Raw genomic sequence first — 24685 nt, 5'->3', positions numbered from 1 at the left:
ATACCAGACCTACCTAGCAAATATTCACACACTGCTGACTCTTCTCAAACTCTGCTGGAGAGTCACTGTGCGATTCTGTTGTTTTGCTGTTTACGTGTAGGACAGGTGTAATGTGTGTATTAAGCCTTTCCTCTTTTTGAGTGCTGCTTTATTGATGCTTATTTTGAATACTTTGATTTCTTCATTTCAAACAGTGTGAGTCTGTATTGCTATTTCAGTCTGAGTGCTTCTAGTGTTTCTCACAAACCACATATGACTGTTAGACAGTCTCACTAATGAAAGAATGGTAACTTTCATGTACTTTAATGTAACTAGATTTTATTCCAAGCACATTTGGACCAGTTCTGTTTGTTTGTTAGTCATGACACGTTCACACAATGTAAAGAGCAGGTGTATAGTGTAAAAAAACGACAATGAAACAAACACATTGTGGTGCCAAATGATTTAGACAAATTTAGACAAATTGTGGTTTGGTAATGGTCTTCAAGTAGCATTTGAAACTAAATTCGTAAAATAAATTATGAACCACCCAAGCTTTCACTCTATCGTTGGCCATGAGTATAACTAAACTTACTCTCACTGGGTGGAAAGGACAGCCTCGCTTCTTCCCCCCCATCACACAGCACCATGCTAGCCAATGTGAGTGTCTGTTAATGATATAACAGCTAAACAAAAGATTAGCAATTATTTGTAAAAGAAACAACAGAAATGGCAAACGTAATCTGTAACATCCATATCGCTGAACCTCATATCTCCAAAACGACAACTTTACAGGAGAAGGTAAAAACATACTCCACTTTTAATGTAAGTCAATGGAACCAGACTTTTTTTCCAGATCATTTTGGGTCATTTCTTTTGGTCCATTCATCATGAAATTTATACACAGTGTAAAGGACAATGGGTGTTTTTGAATTATGTCAAAAGCTGAAAAACAACAAAAATGGAGATACAAGGTTTTGTTCTGACAGCAGTGATATGCTTGCATGACCTGCATGTACACAAAGTTGAAATTAGGCACTTGATGTCTGAAATAGCTGACGACGGTGGCTGATGGTGAAGTTTTGTTCATTTTTACAGTTCAAAGTAAATCATACTGTGCGAACTCACAACCTGTGAATGCAGACCTGGCTGTGGTTTGAGCAGGTGGAGAGAAGTTAGGGGGCTGTATTGAAGCTGTTTGGGTGATTATTGACTTCTAGTGTTTGTTAGCAATGTTAGCCTTGTAGCTCCGTGCTGAACTAAAGAAGTTATGAAATTTGCACACCGAATATGTCTTGGCTGATTGACTATATGTGGGTTAAGTGGAAAATTGTGTAAATTAGATTTTCACTGAATTATACCTTTAAGGATGTGATTACACTGGGTTTTGGTTTGTGTGTTTGTCTGTGTGTGTGTGTGTATGTGTGTGTGTGTTTGTCTGTGTGTATGCGAGTGCATATGTGCGTAACTACCTCCTTGAGCTTGCACTGTTTTCTTATAACCTAATTTTGCGATCAGCAAGCCAGTGCTCCTGGGCTGCATTAGCTTTGAAGCTGAGAGCTGCGTTTGATGTGCCGGAGCAGTTTGTAGAGACTAAAAGCCGCACTTTGAAGACGCCTCTCAGGGAAACTGACCCACAGAGATCATCCATGCTCTGGTCAAGTTGTTCCTGGTCAGCAGCGAGACACTCAGCTGTGTTTTCACGCCCAAGTACTGCCCTGGCCACTCCCTCTATTACAGAGAAAATAGAAGAGAATGGACAGCTCTAGAGCCTGTTAGGGGTGGGAGATATGAACTTAAATTTATATCCTTTTGTATCCTTTTTCACTATTGCAGGCAGTAATGATATCATAGTATACAAACGTCAGCCAAAGCCGAAATTCCAAATGCACTGGCCAAAAATCCCCGACAACAGGGAATGATTGATTGTCCAAGGCAATATATTCCATTATTTTTGTTTATTTTATGTGCTTTTAGTTGGCACTGTCATTTATGAATTTTTTCATGATTTCAAAAGCTGTGACTACAGATGCCGTTAGCGTGTTTGCAGGGACTTACTGCGTCTGTTGTTTTTGCTGTATTCTGCATCACTGTACATGTCTTTTGCAAAAACCGGGAAATTAACAGAACCGACGTTTCACTCTGCTTCTGCTCAGTTTGAGCGTGTCTGAGCTGACCAGTGCAGGAGCGAAGGAAACAGTGAATGGAGTTTTCAATCACTGTTTCTCGTCTTCACCACCATTTTAATCATTTGTAAAATCTTAGACTCAACACTTCGCTGTAAGCCTGTTTAATCTTTTAATCTGTTTTTTGGTCATCATTTTTTGGCTTTTTTTTTTTTTTGGTTAATCAAAAATATGAAAATTATTGAACATATGCTCTACAGTGAATACACGTCTGCACATTTTAATGCAGAATTACTGTTTATTTGCTAAATTTAACATACTAGGATAAAAATAAGACGTAGACTGTGGCCTGTGCAGAAGTTATTGGATCTTTTTTTTTTTGCTTTTTTTAATGTGTTCAACTCGGCAAACAAATAGAAATTGTGCACTAAAATAAAAAAATGACCTGTTTAAGTGTGTTCCCTGCAGAGGATGTGTTAACTCATTTTCGCTTAGAAAATTAATAAACCATGTTTTTTGACTGTGGATTTTCAAAGTTTTGCATATGACTGTAAAAGTGAAAAAAGAAGCCTCCTCTCAATCCAAAAGTAATAACCTTTAGCATCACTGCAAATAGTTGTGTAACTGTTGAAATGGTGTGTGTTTGGTGAGCTCATAAGGGCTGTTTTATCAGTTTATTTTTTCTGCGAGTGAGGCTGTATGTGATATAGCATTTTTTGGGCTTATCACTTTATCCACTAAATGGAAAAATCCTTATCACGGGTTGCCATCACTCTCACTTTTACTCTGGTCTGCCTTCCACCTCATGTTGAGAACTTGTCTTGTTTTGCCCAGCGGATGGTGGAATTTAGTTGACTCAGCAAGTTGCGAGAGCTGTGCTGCGAAGGTCCGCGTTGTCCAGCCCATACAGAGACACTGTAGCGAAAACCTGGCATGAGACTGGAAACCCATTGACTTGTTGCTATGGTCACGATGACTGCAGTGCTGTAGCGTCAGAAGCCTGAGGAAATAAAACTGTTTGCTGTAGACAACACGGCCTTGTTTTTCGGCACGCGCTCAGTAGGGATTTTGCCCGGGGCAGCAGAGACAGGAAGAGTGAAGAGTGAGTAGTTGAGAGGGGTGAAAGGAACCGCTGGGGGTTACACAGGTACCAGACAGGAAATGACCTTTGACACTTAATTTGTGTGTTAGTTATAGTACATATACTGCCCGTCAAACGTTACCTTCATTTGACATTTTACAACAAAGCAGTTTTCATTTCCACTGTTATCAATCAAGTATGAAAAATACATAGAAAGGGTTTATTAACATAAAACAACTATTCATGATTTGGAGATATTTTTGTCTGCCTTGGTATGAAGAGTATGTTTTGCCTAAATAGTGATGTAACAGTTTTCTTTTCCAAACTAGTGATAAAACCGTATATAGAAACTCTTTTAGCCCAAAGGTGGTTTAAACACCTAAAACATTTCAGTGCTGACATCACAATAAAGGCAATACAATATGTTGGTGACATGATTATTCCCAAGGTCTTCAATCAGATGTTCCGTCAATTTTGTAATTTTTGCTAAGAAAAATAGCAATATCTAACTAGCTTTCTGTTTAATTTATAGGTTATTGCAACCAACAAAAAAGCTAATTTATTTAAAAGTCACCGTAGTAGTTCATTTCCAGTCAAAATGGCGATTACATACAAATTATTCATATTTCAGCAACAGAAAACATGTCATTAACAGAAAAGTCTCAACAGATAAATATAATGTCTTTATCAGTATTTAGTTTGTCCGCTCTTTATCTTTGTTACAGCTTTACATCTTTTTTTGGGAGACTTGCTTTCAGTTCTTCAAAGAAATCTGCAGGGTTATTTTTCTGCACCTCCAAAGTTCAGTCTTAGATGTTCGTTACATTTTCTGCTTCTCATGATGCAAGTTATCTCAATTACAATCAGATGTTGTGGTCTGGACTCTGGGGTGGTCAGTCTGAGAATAGCAGCAGCTTCTTTCTTCGATTTGCAAATGTATTCATTTCCTTTTCTCGGTGAGGCTTCCTGACAGCACCACATCCTTTCAGACCCATAGCACTGAGTTGTCTTCTCACAGTGGAAGGATGAACAGAAACACCTGTGGATGTTTTCATATCTGAAGGAGCTTGATTTTCTCCTCTTTCTCAAAGATGAAAGCTTTAAGTGTTGTGATCTGACGGGGGCAGTTTCAGTGGTCTGTCAGGTCTCGCATGGTTGTTAGGATTTCCATGTTCTCTAAACCTTTAATAATTTTTTAACTTCAGTGGGCTATCTTGTATCTAGTCTCCTCTGAAATATCTCCTGAAAAATAAATAACTTGTACCTAATGGCTGTTTTGACCGGATTAATGAATTAATTAAATAAATGGCTGGTGGTCTCTGACCTTTGAGCAGCAGTCTACGTGTCCCCAAACTTTTGACAGGTGGTGTTGATGTACTTATAGTGCACCTTCTAGTTGTGCCTTACGCTTATCATGTTTTATCATGTTCTCACCGTCATATCTCATTGTGTATATGTCCAGTAGTCCACCGGATCTGTGGTCACTGGCTCATCTCTTGGATCTTTTCTCTGTACGACCCCAGCTCCTCTGTTAAATCTCACTTGTAAACTTGCCCTACTTGTGTCATAACTCCACTGTCTGCCCGAAGGAGGATGGTTTACCCATCTGAGTTTTGGCTTCTCTCAGTGTTTCGTCCTCATGTTCCCTCAGCGAGCATTAAAGATCTCCACCCACATTTCTATAAAGCTGCTCTGAGACATTGTCTGCTGTAAAAATCAGTTTACAAAAAAAAATAACTGACCTGAATATCTACTCAGTGTCAACACAAAAACCTGGACAAAGCCAGAACCACAGTCCGGATCACGTTCTTGAATTTCATCAGTGCTTTCACACTAATCTGCCTTTCCTACTGTGAAACAAGCTCAGGACAAAACAGGTTGATGGTAGTACATTTTCCTGGATGACCAACAAGATTGTGAGACTTCGGAGACCGTTGGAGACTGTGGTGAGCAGCACTAGGAGCTGTCACGTCTGTACACTCTCGTGATCTCCCGGGGAGTTCTGGGAAATTGAGTCTATAGTGGAAGCAGGATCAGAGGGATGTGTGACACTGTCAAACTTTCTATTCATCGTCTACACATTGGACTTCATGGAACTTGCAGAAGTTCTCAGATGACTCTACCTACCCATCCAGCCACTTACCCACATACCTACCCAGGCCACTTACCCACATACCTACCCAGGCCACTTACCCACATACCTACCCAAGCCACTTACCCACATACCTACCCAGGCCACTTACCCACATACCTACCCAGGCCACTTACCCACATACCTACCCAGGCCACTTACCCACATACCTACCCAAGCCACTTACCCACATACCTACCCAGGCCACTTACCCACATACCTACCCAAGCCACTTACCCACATACCTACCCAGGCCACTTACCCACCCATGCCTGCTCTGCATGGGTGAATGCATGAGCTGAATGAATGAAGCTGACTGACTTGCTTGATAATTCTCAAGATCTCCGCACAACTTAACAAGAGATCTTCACGCACGTCGACACGTACTTAAGGAAATAAGAAGCCAGCTAATACAAAATATTTCACGAGGATAAAATTCATTTGAGTGGAAAAATATTGTAGTGTCCCACTGCTTGTGTTGCCGTAAGGGCTCATGGGAGGTGCATGCTCCCTGTAAAAGGATATATAATGTTTATGTTGTTGTCTGACAGTTTAAAGGTATCTGTATGTGTTATTTGTATTATTCTGTGTCAGGGGTGTGGGTGTTTTGTGGGAATTATGGCTTCTCCCATGTCTTACTCTATGCTGACACCACAATATAGACATTTACAAGAGAAGTTTCACCATGTTGAGAATTTTTTCATCACAATCTTTATTCTCTAAGTACAAGATGTAGGAAGGATTTCTCTTGATGCAGCTATCAACATAAATTCCAATACATTTTTTTGAAAACTGTGTACAGTTACATTTTACACATCGCAAGTCTCCTGAATGAGATGATGTTCTTCCATTTTCATATTTGGCTTTCATAAGCTTACTCTTTATTTTAAAAGTATTGGCCTATAGAAAATGCTTATTGGCGCAGTTCCATTTACGGTGAACTGAGAGGTACCCAATGAGTCACGTGCCGTCTCAGTGGTATGTTGTAGTGCATTCTGAGAAGAGTCACGTTAAGCAGCATTCTAAGATCAGGTTCGTCTGGTTTGGCCATTGTGTCTGTGCATCTGTCTTATCGTCCAATCACAAGCATGGACTTTGAGCTGCTGGTTAACGCTTCCTGAGTCTCACTTGAGCCAGTAGATTCTTCTCAATACTTGCCTCAAGCCTTGGACATCAAGAAAGGGGTATAGTGTCTGCTTGGGTTTGGTACTGCTGATTTTCTTGCTGAATTGTAGGCTGAAAGCTTTTGAAAGACTCTATGGCTGCTCACATCCTGTCTTGTTTAGATATGCCAAGGCTGAATGTGCCTGGTTCTATTTTTGCTGTGCTGGTGGTGCGTTCTCCTACAGAAGACATCTCAAATGCTTGAAATAACTATTTTTTGCTGTTGTGTTTGAACTATGGCTCAAAACACCTGTCACTATGTAGTCTATACCTTTGTGGCATCTTAGTTGTACTTTCTAGCTATACTGCCTGTCAAGAGCTTTGGGACACCCAGCTTTTTAAATGTTTTTAGTAAATAAGTATGTTTTCTTTGTCAGGTTTCAATATTTTAATATACTGAAGTCCAGTCAGGTTTATTTTGAGGAGAACAATATTACACATGAATATGTGTGACAGTATTAGTGAGAGTGCTATTTTGGGAATAATGCCAACTCCACACGTTTTTCCCCTTGTTGTGATGCACTCAGCACTCATCAGCCAAAATAGTTTCAATGTATATTTTTTATCAGTAGGAAATGAAAAGTCAGGTAAATCTTTAGGAAAGAAAACTGCTCACACAAAAGAAGACACTTTGATGATATTGAAGCTGAGGTTTGCAAAAAATACCCAAAGTATGATTTTATTTTGTTTTATGTCATCAAAACTTTTGGCAGTTACTTTTTTATCTTGAAAAGTAACAGCAAGAAAATGCCAATTTCAAAATACAGCAATCTGTACCCAAACTTTTGGCCGGTGTATCTGGTATGGGAGTATGCAGGTTCTTCTGCTTTTTGGTATCTGTAGTTTTATCTGTATGTCACCTGTGCTCTCCTGTAGAGAACTATCCAGCGGGCGGCTCGGAGGTAAAGTCGGAGTCAGTGGCGTCGTTGCAGCCTCAGGCATCTGTGAGCTCTCTGACCACCAGCTCTCCTGGAACCAAACGCTCGGGAACCACTGGGAACACACTGAAGAAGTGGCTGACCAGCCCCGTTCGGCGCCTCAGCCACGGCAAAGGAGATAACGCCAACGCCAAGAAACCCAACAATAAGCAACGCAAACGGGACGGCCGCAAAAGCGTGGACCTTGGGCCTCAGCACGAGGACAGCACTGAAGAGGTGAACGTCCAGAGTCCAGTGATGCAGTGGCAGATAAAAAAAATATCTGAAGACAGATATATAAATCCTACAGTCATTCATAGTTGATACCGTTAAGTGCGTGTAGTTCCAAAGCAAAAAGATTTCATTTTAATAGATGTTTGGTGCCTAGATTTTGCTTCCATAGTTTTGCACTGGGGCTGTGAGGCTAGTGTTGCTAACAAAGACTAGAAGTCAGTAGCTTTCACCAGCATTCAGCCACACAATGTGGTTTTGTTCATTTTTTATAGTTCACTGCAAGTTAGGCTGTGTTCTAAACCATGTAGATAAGTCTGTGCAACCTTATTGAAGCATTTTGGTTGAGAGAAGCTTTGAGACTGCATTTATTGAAAAAAAGATTTGGGTGACTATTGACTTATAGTGTTTGTTAGCAGTGCTAGCCTTGCAGCTTTAGTGCTGAGCTAAAGAGGCTCATTTTGTACCCCAAACGTGTCTGATTGACTACATGTGGGATTAGTGGAAAATTGTGTACGTATGATTTTTCACTAAATCACTCCTTTAAAGACTAAAGTAAAGATCAGAGTTGGGGAATATTGAACCACAATCAGCATCATAGCCTCTTTAAAAGTTAGTTAGTAGAAGGTCTGTTCTCCAAGCCTTTGATCCAGTCAGCTGTGTTATTTTGAAGTGTTATGAAGTGGGTCTAAATAGTCCTGTTTGGCAGACGGTCAGTATTACTGGTTAGAGTAATTCCTTAAGAGTTCTTTCATAGGAATTACTATGAAAGAACTCACTTTTAAAAAAAAGACAAAGGAAGACATTCATTCAGCGTTAACCTATAATATGTCGTGTTGAATGTTAGCTACTGTAGAATGCACCACTGTAGCTGCAGAAGGAAACAGTATACAATGAGTGAAGCGGAAACCACATTATGTAAATGTTAGACTGGCGCTTGGCGCGACTGCATCATTTATGAACTACTGTTCTTGTATTAGACTTCATAAATGATAGATAAGCTCTCAGTTGGCTGTCAGAGTTTCATCTGCTTCACAGTCAGGGTTCCTTTGAACAACTACTGTTCTCCCCCTCCCTCTGCCTTTCTCTCTCTGTCTGTGTGTCCCTTTCTCCCCCCTCGATCTCTCCCTCTGTAGAGAACAAGAAGAGGAGCAAACAGTGGAGGAGAGGAAGAAGCAGAAGACGAGCCACACACACCTCTGCCTCCTCCAATGGAGATCATGAATAATCCCTCGGCTCAGGAGGAGAAGGTATAGCACTGCAGTGAAGGTCTTGATAGACAGATACTTACACAGTGATACACAAGAGCGAGTGATTAACATGAGATACTGGCACTGGTGTGTTACAGTCATAGACATAAGGCTGAAGGCCGAAGGCTATAGCGCAACATTGTGTGTCTTATATTTGTAACAAATAACAGCTTATTGTTTGTTATTTATTTGGTTCAGACTTTTAACTGACTTGGACTTAAGGGTAAAATCCTTTTACATTGAATGACCCAACTTCTTAGTTATGTTTATTTTATTAAAACAAATGATGGAACATTCCACTTTGTCACTGCCAATAAAATAGCATTTTCAAAACTTTACCAAATGTTTCAGTAGTGACTGTTTCAGTAGTGTCAATTTTAGCTAATTTTGAGCAGAACCCAAAAACGCTGGCCAGTACATGACCAGCAAACACAGCTTTGAACAGTTGTACACACATAAAATCATAATATTTTTTGAAGAAAGTTTTCATTTATTTAAAAATGAAACTGATGATAAATCTAAATCATTCAACTTCACTTTAAATGAACTCAAAAAGATCTTTAAAAAAAGATCTTTAAATAAGAAACAAAAAACGCTAAGTATTATTTTAGAGGTTAAGTCAACATAAGTTGGTTAAGAGGAAGTTGGCTTCTTATTAATAGCCCTAAAACAGGGTTGTCAGACTCAACCACTGAAGGGGCCATATTAAAAAATCTCAACAAATCTGTGGGCCAGAAAAAAAATGTTTTTATTTCATTTTTAATTAATGTTGTGCTGTAACCCAAACTGGCCATTGTTCATTCAAAATATGCAAAAACCTCAATGGTAAAATACAGACACTTGTAGTAGACCTTGAAATATTACATGAATACTTGAAATGTTCTAAATTTAAACGTCCCCAGGAGCTCAATATTTTAAACCTACCTGTTTGCTTTAACTATGCCTGGCATCCTTTCTTTGCTACAGGTTCATTAATGCTTGGGCTCAATTTCTGAGCTGCTGAGCTGACTTTAAGTGTTAATGCTGGTTGAACTGCAGCTGAAATGCATTTTGGTGATATGACTGGTGTGGAGCTGTGCAGAATTGAGGTGTAACTGCTGTCCCATAGACAGCTGTTGGGATAGGAGAGTCGGAGCACATTACGCTGCAGTGCATGCTGAGGACTGTAGTGCAGCACAATATTAATAGAAAATTAAAATACTTCTGCGTGCCGGATAGGATTGTGCCGTGTGTTTGACACATCGGCCCTAAAACATGGAAACAATGTTTTGAAAAATGCAGCAGACAAAAAAAGTAAAACGTGACCAGACTACACATTTAATTACTGCCTTTCGCCCATTGAACGCTGGGATAGGCTCCAGCCCCACCCCCACAACCCAGATGGCTAAGCGGCTTAGAAAATGTGTGTGTGTGTGTGTGTGTGTGAGAAAAATGTCCAGTGCCCTAAAATGTAAATAGGGATCCAGTTTGGCCTCAGCCTTAGTTGTCTGTTTCTGGCGTTAAATGGTGACCACTACGTCAAAAAAAGAGAAATTAACTACCTACATTACTTTCTCATCTGTTGTTTCAGCGTCTAGTTTAGTTTTATTATCTATCTTGTTCTCTCTCTTTCTTTTTAACTTTTTTGTTGTTTTTGTTCTTCATTACTGTCCCTATTGGTTCCTGAATTTCATGCCCTGTGTTAACCCTCTCTCTCTCTCTCTCTCTCTCTCTCTCGTCCTTTTTTTCTCTCGTCTGTCTTTCCTCCAGACTCCTGAGCCTGGCTCTTTCCCAGCGTTTGGCAGTGTGACAGCATCTGATCAAACACCCCGAGACCCAGAAACTGAGAAGAAGAACAAAGCCATGAGAGGACGAATGTAAGAGACCGCCTGAAATGTGTGTGTACATGTGTTTAAGGTGGGCATCTGCACTAAAATGTGCAGGTTTACATGTATGTGTGTTTGTGTGTGTGTGTGTATGTGTGTGTGTTTGTGTGTGTGTGTGTGTGTGTGTGTGTATGCGTGTGTGTGTGTGTGTGTGTGTGAGTGAGTGAGAGAAGTCTAATTCTCTCTGATTCTCATCTCCTTTCAGGTTTGTGCTGAATGAGATGGTGCAGACGGAGAAGGACTATGTAAAAGACCTGGGAATAGTGGTAGAGGTGAGTTTGAAATACTGAGGCTGGTGGAGACTCTGTAAACACTATTAAAGAAAAAGGTCAGCAAAAGATCAAATTTTCCATTTCCTCTCAAAGTGGTCGATCGTCCAGACATATTTGGTGTTCAGAGTTTGCTTCCTTAGTTTAGCCCTGGAGCTACAAGACTTAAGTAAACCAGTTATCATCATGCAAACGTCATGCCTGTATCATCACACAGTTGCCTCAGACTCTACTGAGTTAATCATTAATCTCAGATAGACTTGCTTTTGTGGTTCCTAACACTGTAAGAGATCATTTTATCCGTAAAAATGAACTAAAGCACTTCTTACAGCTTAAGACATGAGTACCATCCATGTTGAAGCTTGATTTTTTTTTTCATTTTATTTACTTTTATACAAAACTAAAGAAGCAAACTTGAATTTTGGCTGATTGACTAATAGGCTGATTGACTATTTCTTAAATGACTTCTATAAATATGTAGTAAGCCAGAGGAGATGCTTGTATTGGAGTCATTATAACTTGTTGTAATATCTTTCACCTGTTTTACCTTATATAAATAAAAATTGCCTGAACATTTGCAATATTGTTTTATATTTAGACATACAAATTTGGCTGAACGTTATGTGTTTTTTGTTTTGTTAAAGGGTTTTATGAGAAGAGTTACGGAGAAAGGTGTTCCAGAAGACATGACGGGAAAAGATAAGATTGTTTTTGGGAACATTCATCAAATCTACGACTGGCACAAAGAGTGAGTCATGTTTTGGTGTCGTCTCACTACAATGTCCATCAAGTGGTCATCAAATCTTATATCATCACCTAAATCTGATTACCTGAAACCAGAATGGTATATATTATTTGTCATAATATTTCATACTAATCAGTCAACAATGAAAAAAAGTCTTTCAGACTCAGGCTGGACGTTCATTACACGACATCTTCACAGATTTCTAAACCGGAGAGCATCACAAATTTCCCAGATCTTCTCAGAGATCAACGCACAAATAAAGCTAAATTTACTGGACCGGATCTGTTATTACTTTAATATGCCCACTGAGGATTAATATGGGGTTGAGAAACGCAGATATTACAGTGAGAGCTGGAGAAATATTTCACTACAAACTGGCAGGTGACTTGCAAATCGTAAAGAGAGTCACCTGATGTCTGGATCCACACATTATAAACATGATAACAGCTCTTATTTGCCTGCGTTTTACACGCAGCTCCTCTGTTCTGCTGTTCATGCACGTCTTTTTCTCCGCTCCTCTAGCTCTCTGATTGGCTGTTGTTTAAACCACTCACTGAGTTAATCTCTGACCATCTCACACTACAGAACTCGTGAACATTTTGAGTCATAAATATCAAGCCAGATCATCTGTGCTGTCAGTTGCTTCCGATCGAGCTCCCAACCCGGAAAATGATGGTGAAAATTTTTCGCAAGGGGCAAATCGGGCTTAAAATCGTGTAGTGTAGACCCAGACCTAGTTATACTAAGTTGTCTTGACATTTAAAGCTTTTTAAGCAACAATAATACTTAAATGTTCTGTTTAAGATAATCAAAATGTTATTAATATACTGTGTATAGGACATCAGTGTATTATTTGAAGAAATGAATAGCGCTGTAATACTATACATGTTAAGTCTGCTTGTATGTGAAGCTTATCAACAACTTTAAGCACAAACCTCAGATTAAATATACATTTTTAAAACACTAACGCAAGGTCCATAACAGACAGTCTGTATACAGTACTGTCCTAATGCCCAGTGTATAATGTTCATTACATGTAGAAAGTCTATCAAGACTGACCTATGCAAATTTCTACTGTATTTACCTGCAGCTGACGTCCTGGTATTCATAGAAATCATCTCATAAGCAAAATGTTCAAACTGAAAGCAGATATTTTAGATGCTTCCTAATGATTCTGTGCAGTTATATATGAAAAATTCAAAATGATTTGTGTTGAAAAGACTGGATCATGTTAAACAATAACACTGATAAATCTGGAAGATGTGAAAATTTCTTTAAGGAATTCAGATCTAGCTTCTTAGGCAGTTTTCATGTGGTTTAGCGTAATAACTAATAATCACTTTTTATTACAAATTATCAAGACATACAAAATGTCACACAATCCAAAGTATCGTTCATTTTAAAAGGGCATTTAAAAATGGTAAATGTAAATAATCACATTTACTATTTTGAAAGCCTTTTTTTAACAATGATAGTTTAGATTGCGTGATACTTTGTATGTCTGTGACGTGTTGTTTTGCATCAGGCAAACACAAATGCAAATGTTAGGAAGTTTCCTGGTTGATAACAGATTCTGCACTGTATACAGTCTCACCTGTGGAAAGACGATACTCGTGTAATGCTCATATGGAACTGTATCCCTGTTGTGCTTGAATGTAGGCTGGATATTTCCATGGCATTATTTAAATGTTTTCTTTGGGTCTTTTAAAGGTTCTTCATGGTTGAACTGGAGAAATGCTTGCAGGACCATGACAAACTGGCCGAGCTTTTCATCAAGCATGTGAGTTCAGTATAAAGAAATGGTTTATATGTGTCTGTGTCCGACGTGATCATCACGAGTCCTTTTTAACTGCAGGAGAGGCGACTGCACATGTACGTGGTTTACTGTCAGAACAAACCTCGCTCAGAGTTCATAGTGGCGGAATACGACACATACTTTGAGGTGAGCACTACACAGTTAGAAAAGGAACACAGTTATTCCCCCTTGCTGAGTGATTTAACGTGGTTTTATGACCACTGTCTTCCTCATGTGCTTAAACAGGAAATAAAGCAGGAGATCAACTCCAGGATGTCCATCAGCGACTATCTGATTAAACCCATTCAGCGCATCACCAAATATCAGCTACTACTCAAGGTAACAGCTAGAAATAGAATAGAAAATCAGAGTGTGCTGTAACATGCTGCGAGAAATGATACCTTGGCAAGTGAAAACTTTTTAGGGTGGGAGATACATCTAATATTTCTCATTTGTATGCTTTAGACTTTCAGATGTAAGTACATAATTCCATCTGTAGTTACATTTATATTTCATTCACTTTCTGTATCAGCAGGTTTGAGATCTGTAATGCAGACTTTTTTGTAGGAACGTTTAAGATTTTGAATCTACTTTTCCACTTTTTTTTATATTATACATTATTTTTTTTACATTTTAATGTTTTAAGTGCACATTTTGACTTTTTATTCCAATTTGTTCCAACATCCATTGCTGTTAAAACATTACAAGATTACTCAACTTGTTTCTAGACTTTTCTTACATGAAGTGATCATATCAAGTAAAATTATCTGGGCAGTGGCAGATAATGTTGCTTCCTTCAAGCAGTATTTAATGAAACAAGCAGTCTGCCAACGCATTAAGATCATTTCACCTGATAAAACTACTTAAAATAGGTGCAAATGTATAGGAATAGGTAAGTGTGTATTGAAATATCAAGAAAGAAATGTTACGAACAATATATCGGAATTTTAAAGCTATATTGCTCATATGCACCCCTTGGTCTCTTCGGAGGGTTTCTCTTAGTGGAAACCCACTGTCACTGATTAAAAGTGGGCATCCTATCTAGTTTTGTATTGTTTGTGGATCAATTGCACTGTTTATAAATGTTTCATTTATTTGGACATGGTACTTTGTAATATTTCAAGTAAAAATTGTATTTTTATGAGTGAAATCAATCTGGTTAGTATAATCAGAGCTATGTAGAATCAAGACATTACATACAAGATTTGAAAATCGCATTAAATCTTAATCTCAAAATTGAAACTCGCATTAAACCAAAAAACATGTGCATCATGACACCCATTGAATGACATTAAATAATCTTATGACACCATATGGTAGACATGTTTTCTCTTGCCAAAATATCATTTTTGCCATGTAGCATCATAATATTGCAGCCTTGATCTGTACAATATATGACTTGTTTCTTTTAGGACTTTTTGAAATACAGTTCTAAGGCAGGCCTGGACTGTCAGGAGATAGAGGTAAGAGACTTCATATTGTTTTTATTTGTGTGTGTACAGTTTAGCAGCTTTCTTAGACCACTTTTAAAAGTGTTACATAAGTATCCATCTCTGCTTCTCTCCCACTCCCCCACCTGCCCACAGAAAGCAGTTGACCTGATGTTCCTGGTGCCCAAGCGCTGCAACGATATGATGAACCTGGGCAGGCTGCAGGGGTATGAGGTGAGTTTTCACCTTCCACTGAGCTTTACTTACCGCACTAACCGTCCTCACAGCACCAACCCACACACACATCGCTGGAGAGAGCAGTTCAGAACAGATCAGGGCTGTTCGGAGTTCTGGACTAGGATCAACTTCTGTGAACACTGGAACTTGCAAATGCTTGGCATGATTCTAGATCAGTACTCCTACTTCTGTAGAGTTTTGTGTCTTAGAAGTGTAAGAGTTATTGTTGTTTTGCTGTGAATTTTTTTTGCATTACATAATGATTAATTAGACTACATGGGTAGAAATGTAATAAATTACATTTAAATTCCCTATAATTAAAATTAAATGCTGTATCAACACTTCTGACTTTTTTGTTTGTTTTGGGGTCAAAACAAAGACTTAGTGTTGGTTTCAGTTTGTAAAAACATCTACCGAACCCTGTTTCCACAAAACAAGATTGTAAGCACAATGAGTTTTTTGTTAAATTCAAATTCAAGTAATAATAGAAGATCTCCTTTTTCACATTCAAGCACAAATGTGTTATTGGTTGAAAGTTTAACGCTTTCAATAGAATTTCTCCACTTTTTCAATGAGCTAGATGTGAAGAAACAGTTAATAAAAAGTTTCAACATGGTTTTATCATCACTGGTGATGCTTGTGACTTCTAAGTAGGCCTATAATAAATTTTTCGCTGATGGTGAATTTTCATATGAAGAATTTTGATCAAGTTTTATTGCCCTTTTTCAGTTTATGGAACTATGAAAGTAGAAGCCTGGCTACCTCTAGTTCCTAGCTATATTTACTTTGTAGCTAATACTAGGTTGCACTGACTTGAATGATAGGCTGTTTACTATATGCACATTAACTTGTCCTAATCCAGCTGAAGAAAAAGCATTTATTTCAGTCTGCTTCTTCTGATACAGTGTGATTATTAAAACCAATAACTGTAGAAAATGATCATTATCAGCTTCAATAGTTGTGATCAGGCCTGTTTATAAGGACTAAACAGGATAGTTTAGTAAAACGGGTACTTTGTTAAGAATGGCGTAGTTTAGAAGTTAAACACTTAAACTTTTTATCTCTGTCGAATAGAATGACATACAGATGGTACATAACTGACCCAGTGGTGTTGATTCCTGTGTGCAGGGTAAACTGACGGCTCAGGGGAAGCTGCTTCAGCAAGACACGTTCTTCGTGACTGAGCAGGATTCGGGCGTTCTCTCCCGCAGTAAAGAGCGCAGGGTTTTCCTCTTCGAACAGATCGTCATCTTCAGTGAGCTTCTTCGCAAAGGATCCTCAACGCCTGGATACCAGTTCAAGAAGAGCATCAAGGTACAGAGCGCCAATCTAGAGGGTTAATTACTGACCACTCCTTTCTTTTTCTGACTGTGGAGTCCCACCGACTGCCCCTGTACAAAACTGTGCTAGTATAATCGATTTTATTTGTGTGGTTTCATTTAGGGCTGTAAATCTGTGACCTCACATTGGTTCAGTTTAATTGGGATTGTTTAGAAAATGATTCAGTGCATCATAAAATCTCAAATTGCACCCCGATTTATTATTTCCAAGTTAATGTGGAATCATTCTGAATCATTTTTAAAAGTACATAATATGCATATGTACTTAATACACCCTTACATACATAATATACACGTGAATACACAGTACATTAATACACAAAAATACACTGTGAGTGTGTCCAGTTCAGGGGCTGCATCCTTCAAAGGACATGGTCTATGATGGCATGTCTTTCGAAGGCAGCTTAGACCCACGAAGGCTGAACTGAACTGAAATAGACGGTCTGCTCTGCGGCAGATTTCCTGTTTGAATCCGGCATCGCTGTTCCTGCCCTTACCATTGCAACAAAGGCCACTTCTGCCAGGTTCTTTTTAAGTTCCTTAAAGACGAAGCCAGAAACTTTGATTTTTGTTTTATTTTTTTATTTATTAGAGCTGGAGATGCTTCGCCGGGGGCTGCTGATGAGATGGCGTTGTTTTTTAACATTTGTATCGTTAGCTACTCGCCTCAGTTCAAAGTCAGTACTTTGACGAGTGGATCCTTCGTTGCCATGGAGAAGCAGGACAAATTTCTCGGCCGCATATGAAGGAGGCTTCGAAATGGGACAGTCTAGTCGTGCCGCTGTGAAGCAATCTGCCTTAAAACGCAGCTTCCAAAGGACTCAGCCCCTGAATTGGGACACAGCTTGTGACTGAAAGAGCAGTAGTTGTGTATTGACAACAAAGAGTTGTAAGTTCTTAAAGGAATTTCTCCATCTGAAGACACTTCAAGATATTTTTTATTTGGTAAAAAAAGAAGCTTTGAATCGAATAGCATTATAATTGGTTAAAATCAATTCCAACGTCCCAAAACTGATCTAGTTCAACTGCTGCGTTCAGACTGAAGCATCACCGCGCTTTTTTTTAAACACCCTTCATTTCAACATTCTTTGACTCGTCTCTGAAGTGCTGTGTTCATGTCTTTGCTTGCGCAGGTGAGCTATCTGAGCATGGAAGAGCATGTGGACAGTGACCCATGCAAGTTTGTATTGGCGTGCCGCGGTTCGTCTGAGAGGCTAACACTACAGGCTGCTAACATAGACATCAAGATGGAGTGGGTCCACAGCATACGAGAGCTGCTGGACTTGCAGAGCAACTTCCTCACAGGTAGGAGATTGCGGCAAACTCAGCAGCGGACAGATGTTTAGATTTGCTCAATGTTTCAAGCTGATATTTGATGATGTACTTATTGTACTCCAGAGGAGTAGAACCTTTAGATGGCGCTGAGCTGCTGTGCTAAAATATGTGCATTTTATTATCTGGACTGCATTTTAGAGATACATCGATACCAATACTGGTATCAGGTTTCGACGTGCTACTGTGCTCATTTACTTGTGCTTGTTAAAAAATGCACTGATGCCAACATCCGATACCACCTGATACCTGCATGTTGTTTTGAATGAAACAGCTTTATTGATCATTGTTTATGGATAGAGCTTTCAGCAGAGGTTGCATTTCACATAGCGGGTCAGTAGGACTGAGCATTTTCAAACAGTGTGAGCATATAAATGTAGGCTTTTTCCGTACATGGTGGTCTATTCAAACATTCTGTGGGAGGCATCGAAGAACAAGATTTCTGAAATCGCACAGTGTGTGCCTGGCTTTAGAGGACATCGAGCCATAGCTCAACCAGCCGAAAAGACTCCAACAAGACATAAAACCCAAAAAGTGAGCTCCTCAGATGCATCAGCCTACAGAGACGGTTGTTGAAAGAGACAGACGAGGAGAGGGGATCAAAACTATGAAACATACTTTTCTTACAGCTGTACAGAAGCTCTTTTCTGATATGTACCAAAACCCACTCTTCTTCACTGCAGCACTACTCAATCCAAAATACTAATGCAGCATAATGCACTTAATTTAAAATCAGCTGAAATGATCTAACTACTAAGGTACATTGCTCTCATTTACACTAACAACTACTTTGAAATAAGTGGGTTACTCAGTATGGTATCAGTATCTGCGTCAGCATGTATGTAAAAACATCTACTCGTACTTTTACTCATTCTAAAAAAAGGCATTGTTGCATCCCTACAGTATTTGCAACCCTACAGAAATAAATGTTATATTTCTCCAAAATGCTAATTCAGGTGGATCTATTCCCAGTTTCTACATTTTGTAAATGTTTATGTATCAGCATTGGTATCTGCCCACAAATCCCTAGAATGAACGGAGAAGCGGTTTGTTAGTTTTGTGTGATGCTTGTAAATATATAGTTTTCTATGTCTGTTTCATCATTTACAGCTCTGCAGAACCCACAAGAGTATCAGAAGAAGGAGTCTGGAAGCTCTCACTCTCTCAGCCGCCAGGCGTCCAGCAGCAGCCGTTCCTCATCCTCACACCCCTCCACCCCCCTCAAACCCGCTTCTGCTGCCAACGGAAGCCCCGCCCACAAACCCGCCAAGCAGCAGGAAGAGGTCAGCGCAGTCATACAGTCATACAGACATGCAGTACTAAACTGTGCTCTGGCCAAAATGATATAATAACAAAATAGTTTCTTATCCCTATTTTGTCAAGAACACCTGTTTTGAGAATGTACCTGAAGCCAAAGACTGTTTCAGCTCAACATGTGTCCAGACCAGCCCAGGCAATCTCAAATCTGTCCCCAACAGAAGCTCAGTCACTCATCTAGACCAGTCTCGTCATGTAGATTCCATTTTGAATGCAGATTTCAAAGTATGTTTGTATATTTGAAAGCTCAGTAGACTAATGTGTTCCACAAAGACAAGCAGAAGCAGACGTCACAGAATCATGTTTATTGTACCAACTGAATGCAGTTTTGTTGGACAATGATATTAGTACACAAAAAACTTGATGACAGAAAGCCAAACTAAAACAAGCCTCCCAGGGCTACAAGGCTCCCACACAATTACATAATCATACATAAGCAAGTTTATATCACCAACATCCAATAATTTTCCTACTAGTATTTCATACGGGTGATTGGATACAGTTTGTTTTTACTAAGAATAGCCCATCCTGCTTTAAAACAATGAATCTGTTCATCTTTTGTGCCTACCACAGAGGTCAGCAACCTGTGGTTCTTGTACTGCCCTGTTGCGGCTCCGCAGCAAAATCAGATTTTTAGATAAAGATAAATAAAGCTCTGCTGATCATTCTAACACAGTTTTAACCATAAATGGTCTTAAACGCTGGAGTTAATGTAGAAATGCTAATTCACCCTTTAACTCTGAAGGTTGTCACGCAGACTGCTGGTCACCATAGCAACACACACCACAGTCTCACCTAGCTAGTAGCTAACGAAAGGCAAAGAGAAAGATTTAGAACAAACGATCGATGATCGATGGTTTGTAGAAGAACAGATTTATTTGTGTTTATAATCACTCCAGCTGGTTTCCTAATATGTTTAATCTGCAATGAGAAACACTAAAAAGTCACAAAGCTGAAGTCAGCTTCTTATTCGCCAGCTTCTTGTTCAAATTTTCCAGTTTCCACCTTAAATGCAGCTGCAGTTGCATTCTGGCACCTTAGGCACCGTTTAAGGTGGAACAGAAAACTTGAAGCTGAAAAAGAAACTGGAGAATGAGAAGACGACTTCAGCCTCGTAAAAAATCGAACGTTTAGAGACATTTTACAAGAAACTGTTCTACTTTACATTGGCACATACTGAGAAATATTTACGGTGAAGATGGTAAAATGGACATAAAACATTGTGGCTCCCAAAGTGTTTTTTGTTGAAAGGACAAAATGGCTCTTCTTAACATTTAGGGTTGCCGACACCTGGCCTACCTACAATTCAGTAACCCAGCTACCTCATTGAAACCAACTAACTAGGTATTTATTTTAGTGTTATTACTTTTATGCTCTGCCAATCGTAGGTTTAAGGTTAACTTTGCCGTAAGTTTAAGTCTAGTGTTAGTCTGTTTTCAGGTGAGCCTCATTGCAGAGATCAGACACACACTGTCTTTCATGAGAAAAAAATGAAGAGTTATTCTTAGTGGAGCAAGTGGCCTAGTTTACCTCTCTCCCTCTGTTCTCCTCATCTCTCTGCTTTCTGTAGTCTCTCTCTCTCTCCTCTCTCTCTCTCTTTCTCTCTCATGATAATGCATCTTGGCCTTGGCATATCCTGGTTTCTGGGGCCTCAATAAATCAGCCTGTCACCAAGAGCCAGACTCGAGGAGCTGCTTTGCTACATTTTATTTTTAAATGTCTCAAAGCTCAGCTTTTTCACCCCGGCTATTTATTCAGCGAGTGAGAGGCAGGTCAAGGTTGGCCCAGGCGAGGAAAGAGGGATAGGTGCACACTGACTCATGTGAGCCCCTGTCCTGGTTAGTCATGCGAAGAAGTTCAGCTATGAACTATATATTTATATATGTACATAGATGCTCATTGTTTATGGTAGCCTTAGTGTGTTGGTTGTGTTAGGTTAAGGTCACTTGAACACTGAGGTGATTAGAGCAGTGTGCTGGACTGACTTTGTGTTGCTTGGCTGCTGAGTTTTTAAGTAAATACAGTTATGTTTAAAGTGGTAGTTTGACAAAATGTTCACTTTTCCCTTAATGTAGTTCACCAGCCAGGACACGCGTGGAGTCTGAGAAGTGCTTATTTAGTTTTGCACTAAAGCTGCAAGGGTAATGTAGGTAACAAGCAATGGAAGCTGGTATGACACCAGTTAGCATTACGCAAACTCCATCCTACACACTAAATGCTTGCCTGAAACCATGTCAAGTCGTTAAGTAATCTTAACCCTTGTGTGGTGTTGATGAGTTTGTTACTCAGTGGTCTGGTGGACCAACCGCATTATTGTTTTTAAATCAATACAGCCAGAACAATTTATATAAAAATACCAGATGTTTAAAATATCACAAGTGTCCAGTGTAGGGTTCTCCTTTAGCAGCTGTAGCCAGTCAGCAGCCTGTCCATGTTGTCCACCCTCTCACACACGCGCATACACACACACACACACACACACACACACACACACACACACATACACAGACACACACGCCCACTAACAGCAGGCCATGTAGGAGGAGAACAGAGTGAAGGGACACAGCACCTCCACACTGTTATTCCCTGCGGAGTAAAACAGTGTGAAGGCACTGAAAATGTGTTACTTTATATGTTCTTGAAAATAATAATAAATAACAATAATAATAATAATAATAATAATAAATCACATTTTTTCTTTTGGTAAACACTGAAAATCTCAGACCCCAACACCACACAAGGGTTTAATAGACCTGCTTATGTGGCTTACTGTTATCTATAAAATTAGAGTATAAAAGTACGAAGGAATTCAAGCGTACATAGCTCATACTACTGTTTTTACTACTGACTGTAGTAGTAAAAACAGTTGTGTGATGACTTAAGGATGCAGTGTGCATTATTATACCTGTCCATACCTGTATACTCCCCCCATGACCCAGAAGGATTAGCAGCTTAGAAAATGTGTGTGTGTGTGTGTGTATGTGTGTGTGGGTGTGTGAGATCATGAAAGTTTAGATCACATAGGTCCAATCATTTTGGTAACAGTATGGGTGGTTGGATACAATTTGTTTTTGGCTGAGAATGGACTGTTTTGCCTTTATAGACAACATCAGTTAATCTTTTTTACCAGTCAGTTCAAAAACATACACAATGACATAATCATGCATATTTAGATCACCTAGGTCCAATGATTTTTGCACTAGTACTGGTGATTGGATACATATATTTTACCATGAATAGCCAGTCCTGATTTTAAAAATACCAACTGTTAATCTTTTGTACCTGCTAGTTAAATCCAGTAACCCAACTGTCACATCAAAACTAGTTGACTAAACTTGATGTTTATTTCAGACCATTTTATGCTGCTTCACCATTCGTAGAGTAGGGTTAGTGATTAACGCTGTATGATATGATGCTACTACTTTTACCTATAAAAATGGACAAAAGTACAGAGAAAATTTAGGCCTTAGCAAAGCTGCTATTATTGTTTGTCACAACACAACATTATTTTTAGGCAATTTATGTGATGATTTAAAGATGCAGTTAACACAATGGCAATTGGTAGTTAAACTTCCATTACGTTAGTTATGTTAGCCGCAGAGCTCCAGTGAAAAGAAGCAAAACATGTTTGCACATCTGCAGTGGTGAATTAAGCAGCTGTCTTTCGTGTTGGCTGGCTGGACATTCAAGCAAATACAGTTTTGTTTAAGCCATGTTTGTGTTTTGACTTTAGGAGCTGGACGAGGCAGAGTGTAACGGCCTGTCTTCAGTACTGGTGACGCAGGATTACAACGCGGTGAAGGAGGATGAGATATGCGTGGTGGTGGGAGAGAAGGTGCAAATCCTGGCGTCCAATCAGCAGAACATGTGCCTGGTGTACCGACCCGCCAACAGCCAATCGCCTGCTGCAGAAGGCTGGGTGCCGGGACACGTGCTTTCCTCAACCCGGTAAAGCCACGCCCCACCCCCCCCCCCCCTCCCCCTTCTCCTCCACCCCGGGGAATAAAAACCTCCAGTCACTACTCAACCAATCAGCATTCACCTTTCAGTTTCACCACAGTGGACTCTTTGCCAAGAAGGCATTCGAAACATGCCAGTCCACCTCCTCTTGAGTTCTTATTGGCTGAACAAAAAATGGACATCTGCCTGGTCCCGCCTCCTATCGCACTGCAGCTTTGAACTGGAGATGCACGCTAAGTCAGACTTGGATGTGACATCACTTCCTGCTGTGGATGTGGTTAAAAACAAAACACAAAAAAGGAAAATAATTAAATATGCTATTAATAATAATAATGATGATGATGATGATGATAATAATAAAGATTGTGTTGTATAGAGAGGAACTCAAGGTGAAATTGTTAGTGCATTAAGTGTGGATGCTTTTGAATGTTAGTGTTCTACTGTTTTTCATCGCCATCCTCCATTGCTCTGGAATGGACGTTTCTCTCCGGAGAGAATTCTCTCTCTCTCTTTCTCAGCCGTCTATGCCAAGTCATTTGCACACTGTGTACTATATTTTCTTGTGTTGAGATTATTTTTTGAAAGGCTTTTTTAAAGTTGTCTTCTTTATGATTTACAGAAATCAGATGTGGCATTTTTTTTTGTTTTGTTCTAGTTTATTTTTTTTTAATTTACAGATTCAGTTTCCTGTAGAAGAAAAAAACATTCTGCACTTTCCAGAAACAGATGTATCGCAAAGACGCCAAGTTGTGCAATATCACAATAGTCACAATGCTCATCATTGTACCTTTAATGTAACTAAGAATTTTAAATGTATTATTCTGTATCATTTTAAATTTGTACATAATATTTTTGACATTGCCATGATAGAAACATTACCAGAGGAAAGTCTTAGCTGTTTGCCCTAAAGGATCAGAGAAATTACGGTAGTCCACACTGCCTCCTCAATCTGACAGTTATTTTTACATTTCGACATCTTCGGAGTTAGTAACAGATTTAGTTAAGAGTCATCCAGATCATATCAGGCCAAAATGTTTACTGAAATTAGTTAATTAAAGTTGGTGTTGTCAATGGAAGATCTTTATAATTGTCAGTATCTGCTCTAGCAGTTTCAGGTGGACTCATGGTTGCAGCATCCTCCTGCAGAACTATGTGTGTACATAAAAAAAAAAAAGAAAATCCAGCAGGTATTTCACTTGTTAATCTCTGGAATGTGGTTCATAATAAAGCTGGCAATTTTTCATCTTGGATGTTTAGCTTGTTTTCTTAGGATTTGGAGTGATTGTAGTGCTATAAAACACTGCAGGTTCCACAACAATGTTGCTAAAATAATGTTCCTTCAGAAACCGAAACGTCTAGTCCAGGACACATATATTTAATCTACTGTAGTTAAATGGAAATTCCCTTGATTGTTCCAAAGTTTTGCATAATTCAGTCGTTGAGATGTTTAAATGTCATTCAGAGTGGTTTGATGTGAAAAGGTTCACTGTAGAGAAACCTACTGACTTAGATTTCC

At 39.2% G+C, this 24685-nt stretch overlaps 1 protein-coding gene across 3 annotated transcripts in view; it reads left to right on the top strand.

Annotated features, from left to right (window-relative positions):
* The window catches only part of kalrnb (kalirin RhoGEF kinase b), a 134743-nt gene extending 110329 nt beyond the window's left edge, over positions 1-24414 (top strand). For all 3 annotated transcript variants that reach the window (XM_036569987.1, XM_036569988.1, XM_036569989.1), the window contains 14 exons: positions 7358-7635; positions 8766-8879; positions 10629-10735; positions 10950-11016; positions 11658-11761; positions 13469-13538; positions 13614-13700; positions 13800-13892; positions 14966-15016; positions 15140-15217; positions 16349-16534; positions 17694-17865; positions 19003-19175; positions 22943-24414. In XM_036569987.1, coding sequence (XP_036425880.1) covers positions 7358-7635; positions 8766-8879; positions 10629-10735; positions 10950-11016; positions 11658-11761; positions 13469-13538; positions 13614-13700; positions 13800-13892; positions 14966-15016; positions 15140-15217; positions 16349-16534; positions 17694-17865; positions 19003-19175; positions 22943-23161 — 1799 coding nt within the window. In that variant the 3' untranslated portion in view covers positions 23162-24414. The remainder of the gene's footprint in view (positions 1-7357; positions 7636-8765; positions 8880-10628; positions 10736-10949; positions 11017-11657; positions 11762-13468; positions 13539-13613; positions 13701-13799; positions 13893-14965; positions 15017-15139; positions 15218-16348; positions 16535-17693; positions 17866-19002; positions 19176-22942) is intronic.
* Positions 24415-24685: the final 271 nt, after the last annotated feature.

The sequence above is a fragment of the Colossoma macropomum genome, unplaced genomic scaffold (genome assembly GCF_904425465.1).
Source record: "Colossoma macropomum unplaced genomic scaffold, Colossoma_macropomum, whole genome shotgun sequence".
Lineage (NCBI taxonomy): Eukaryota > Metazoa > Chordata > Actinopteri > Characiformes > Serrasalmidae > Colossoma > Colossoma macropomum.
This window is presented reverse-complemented; position numbering and strand designations above follow the sequence as displayed.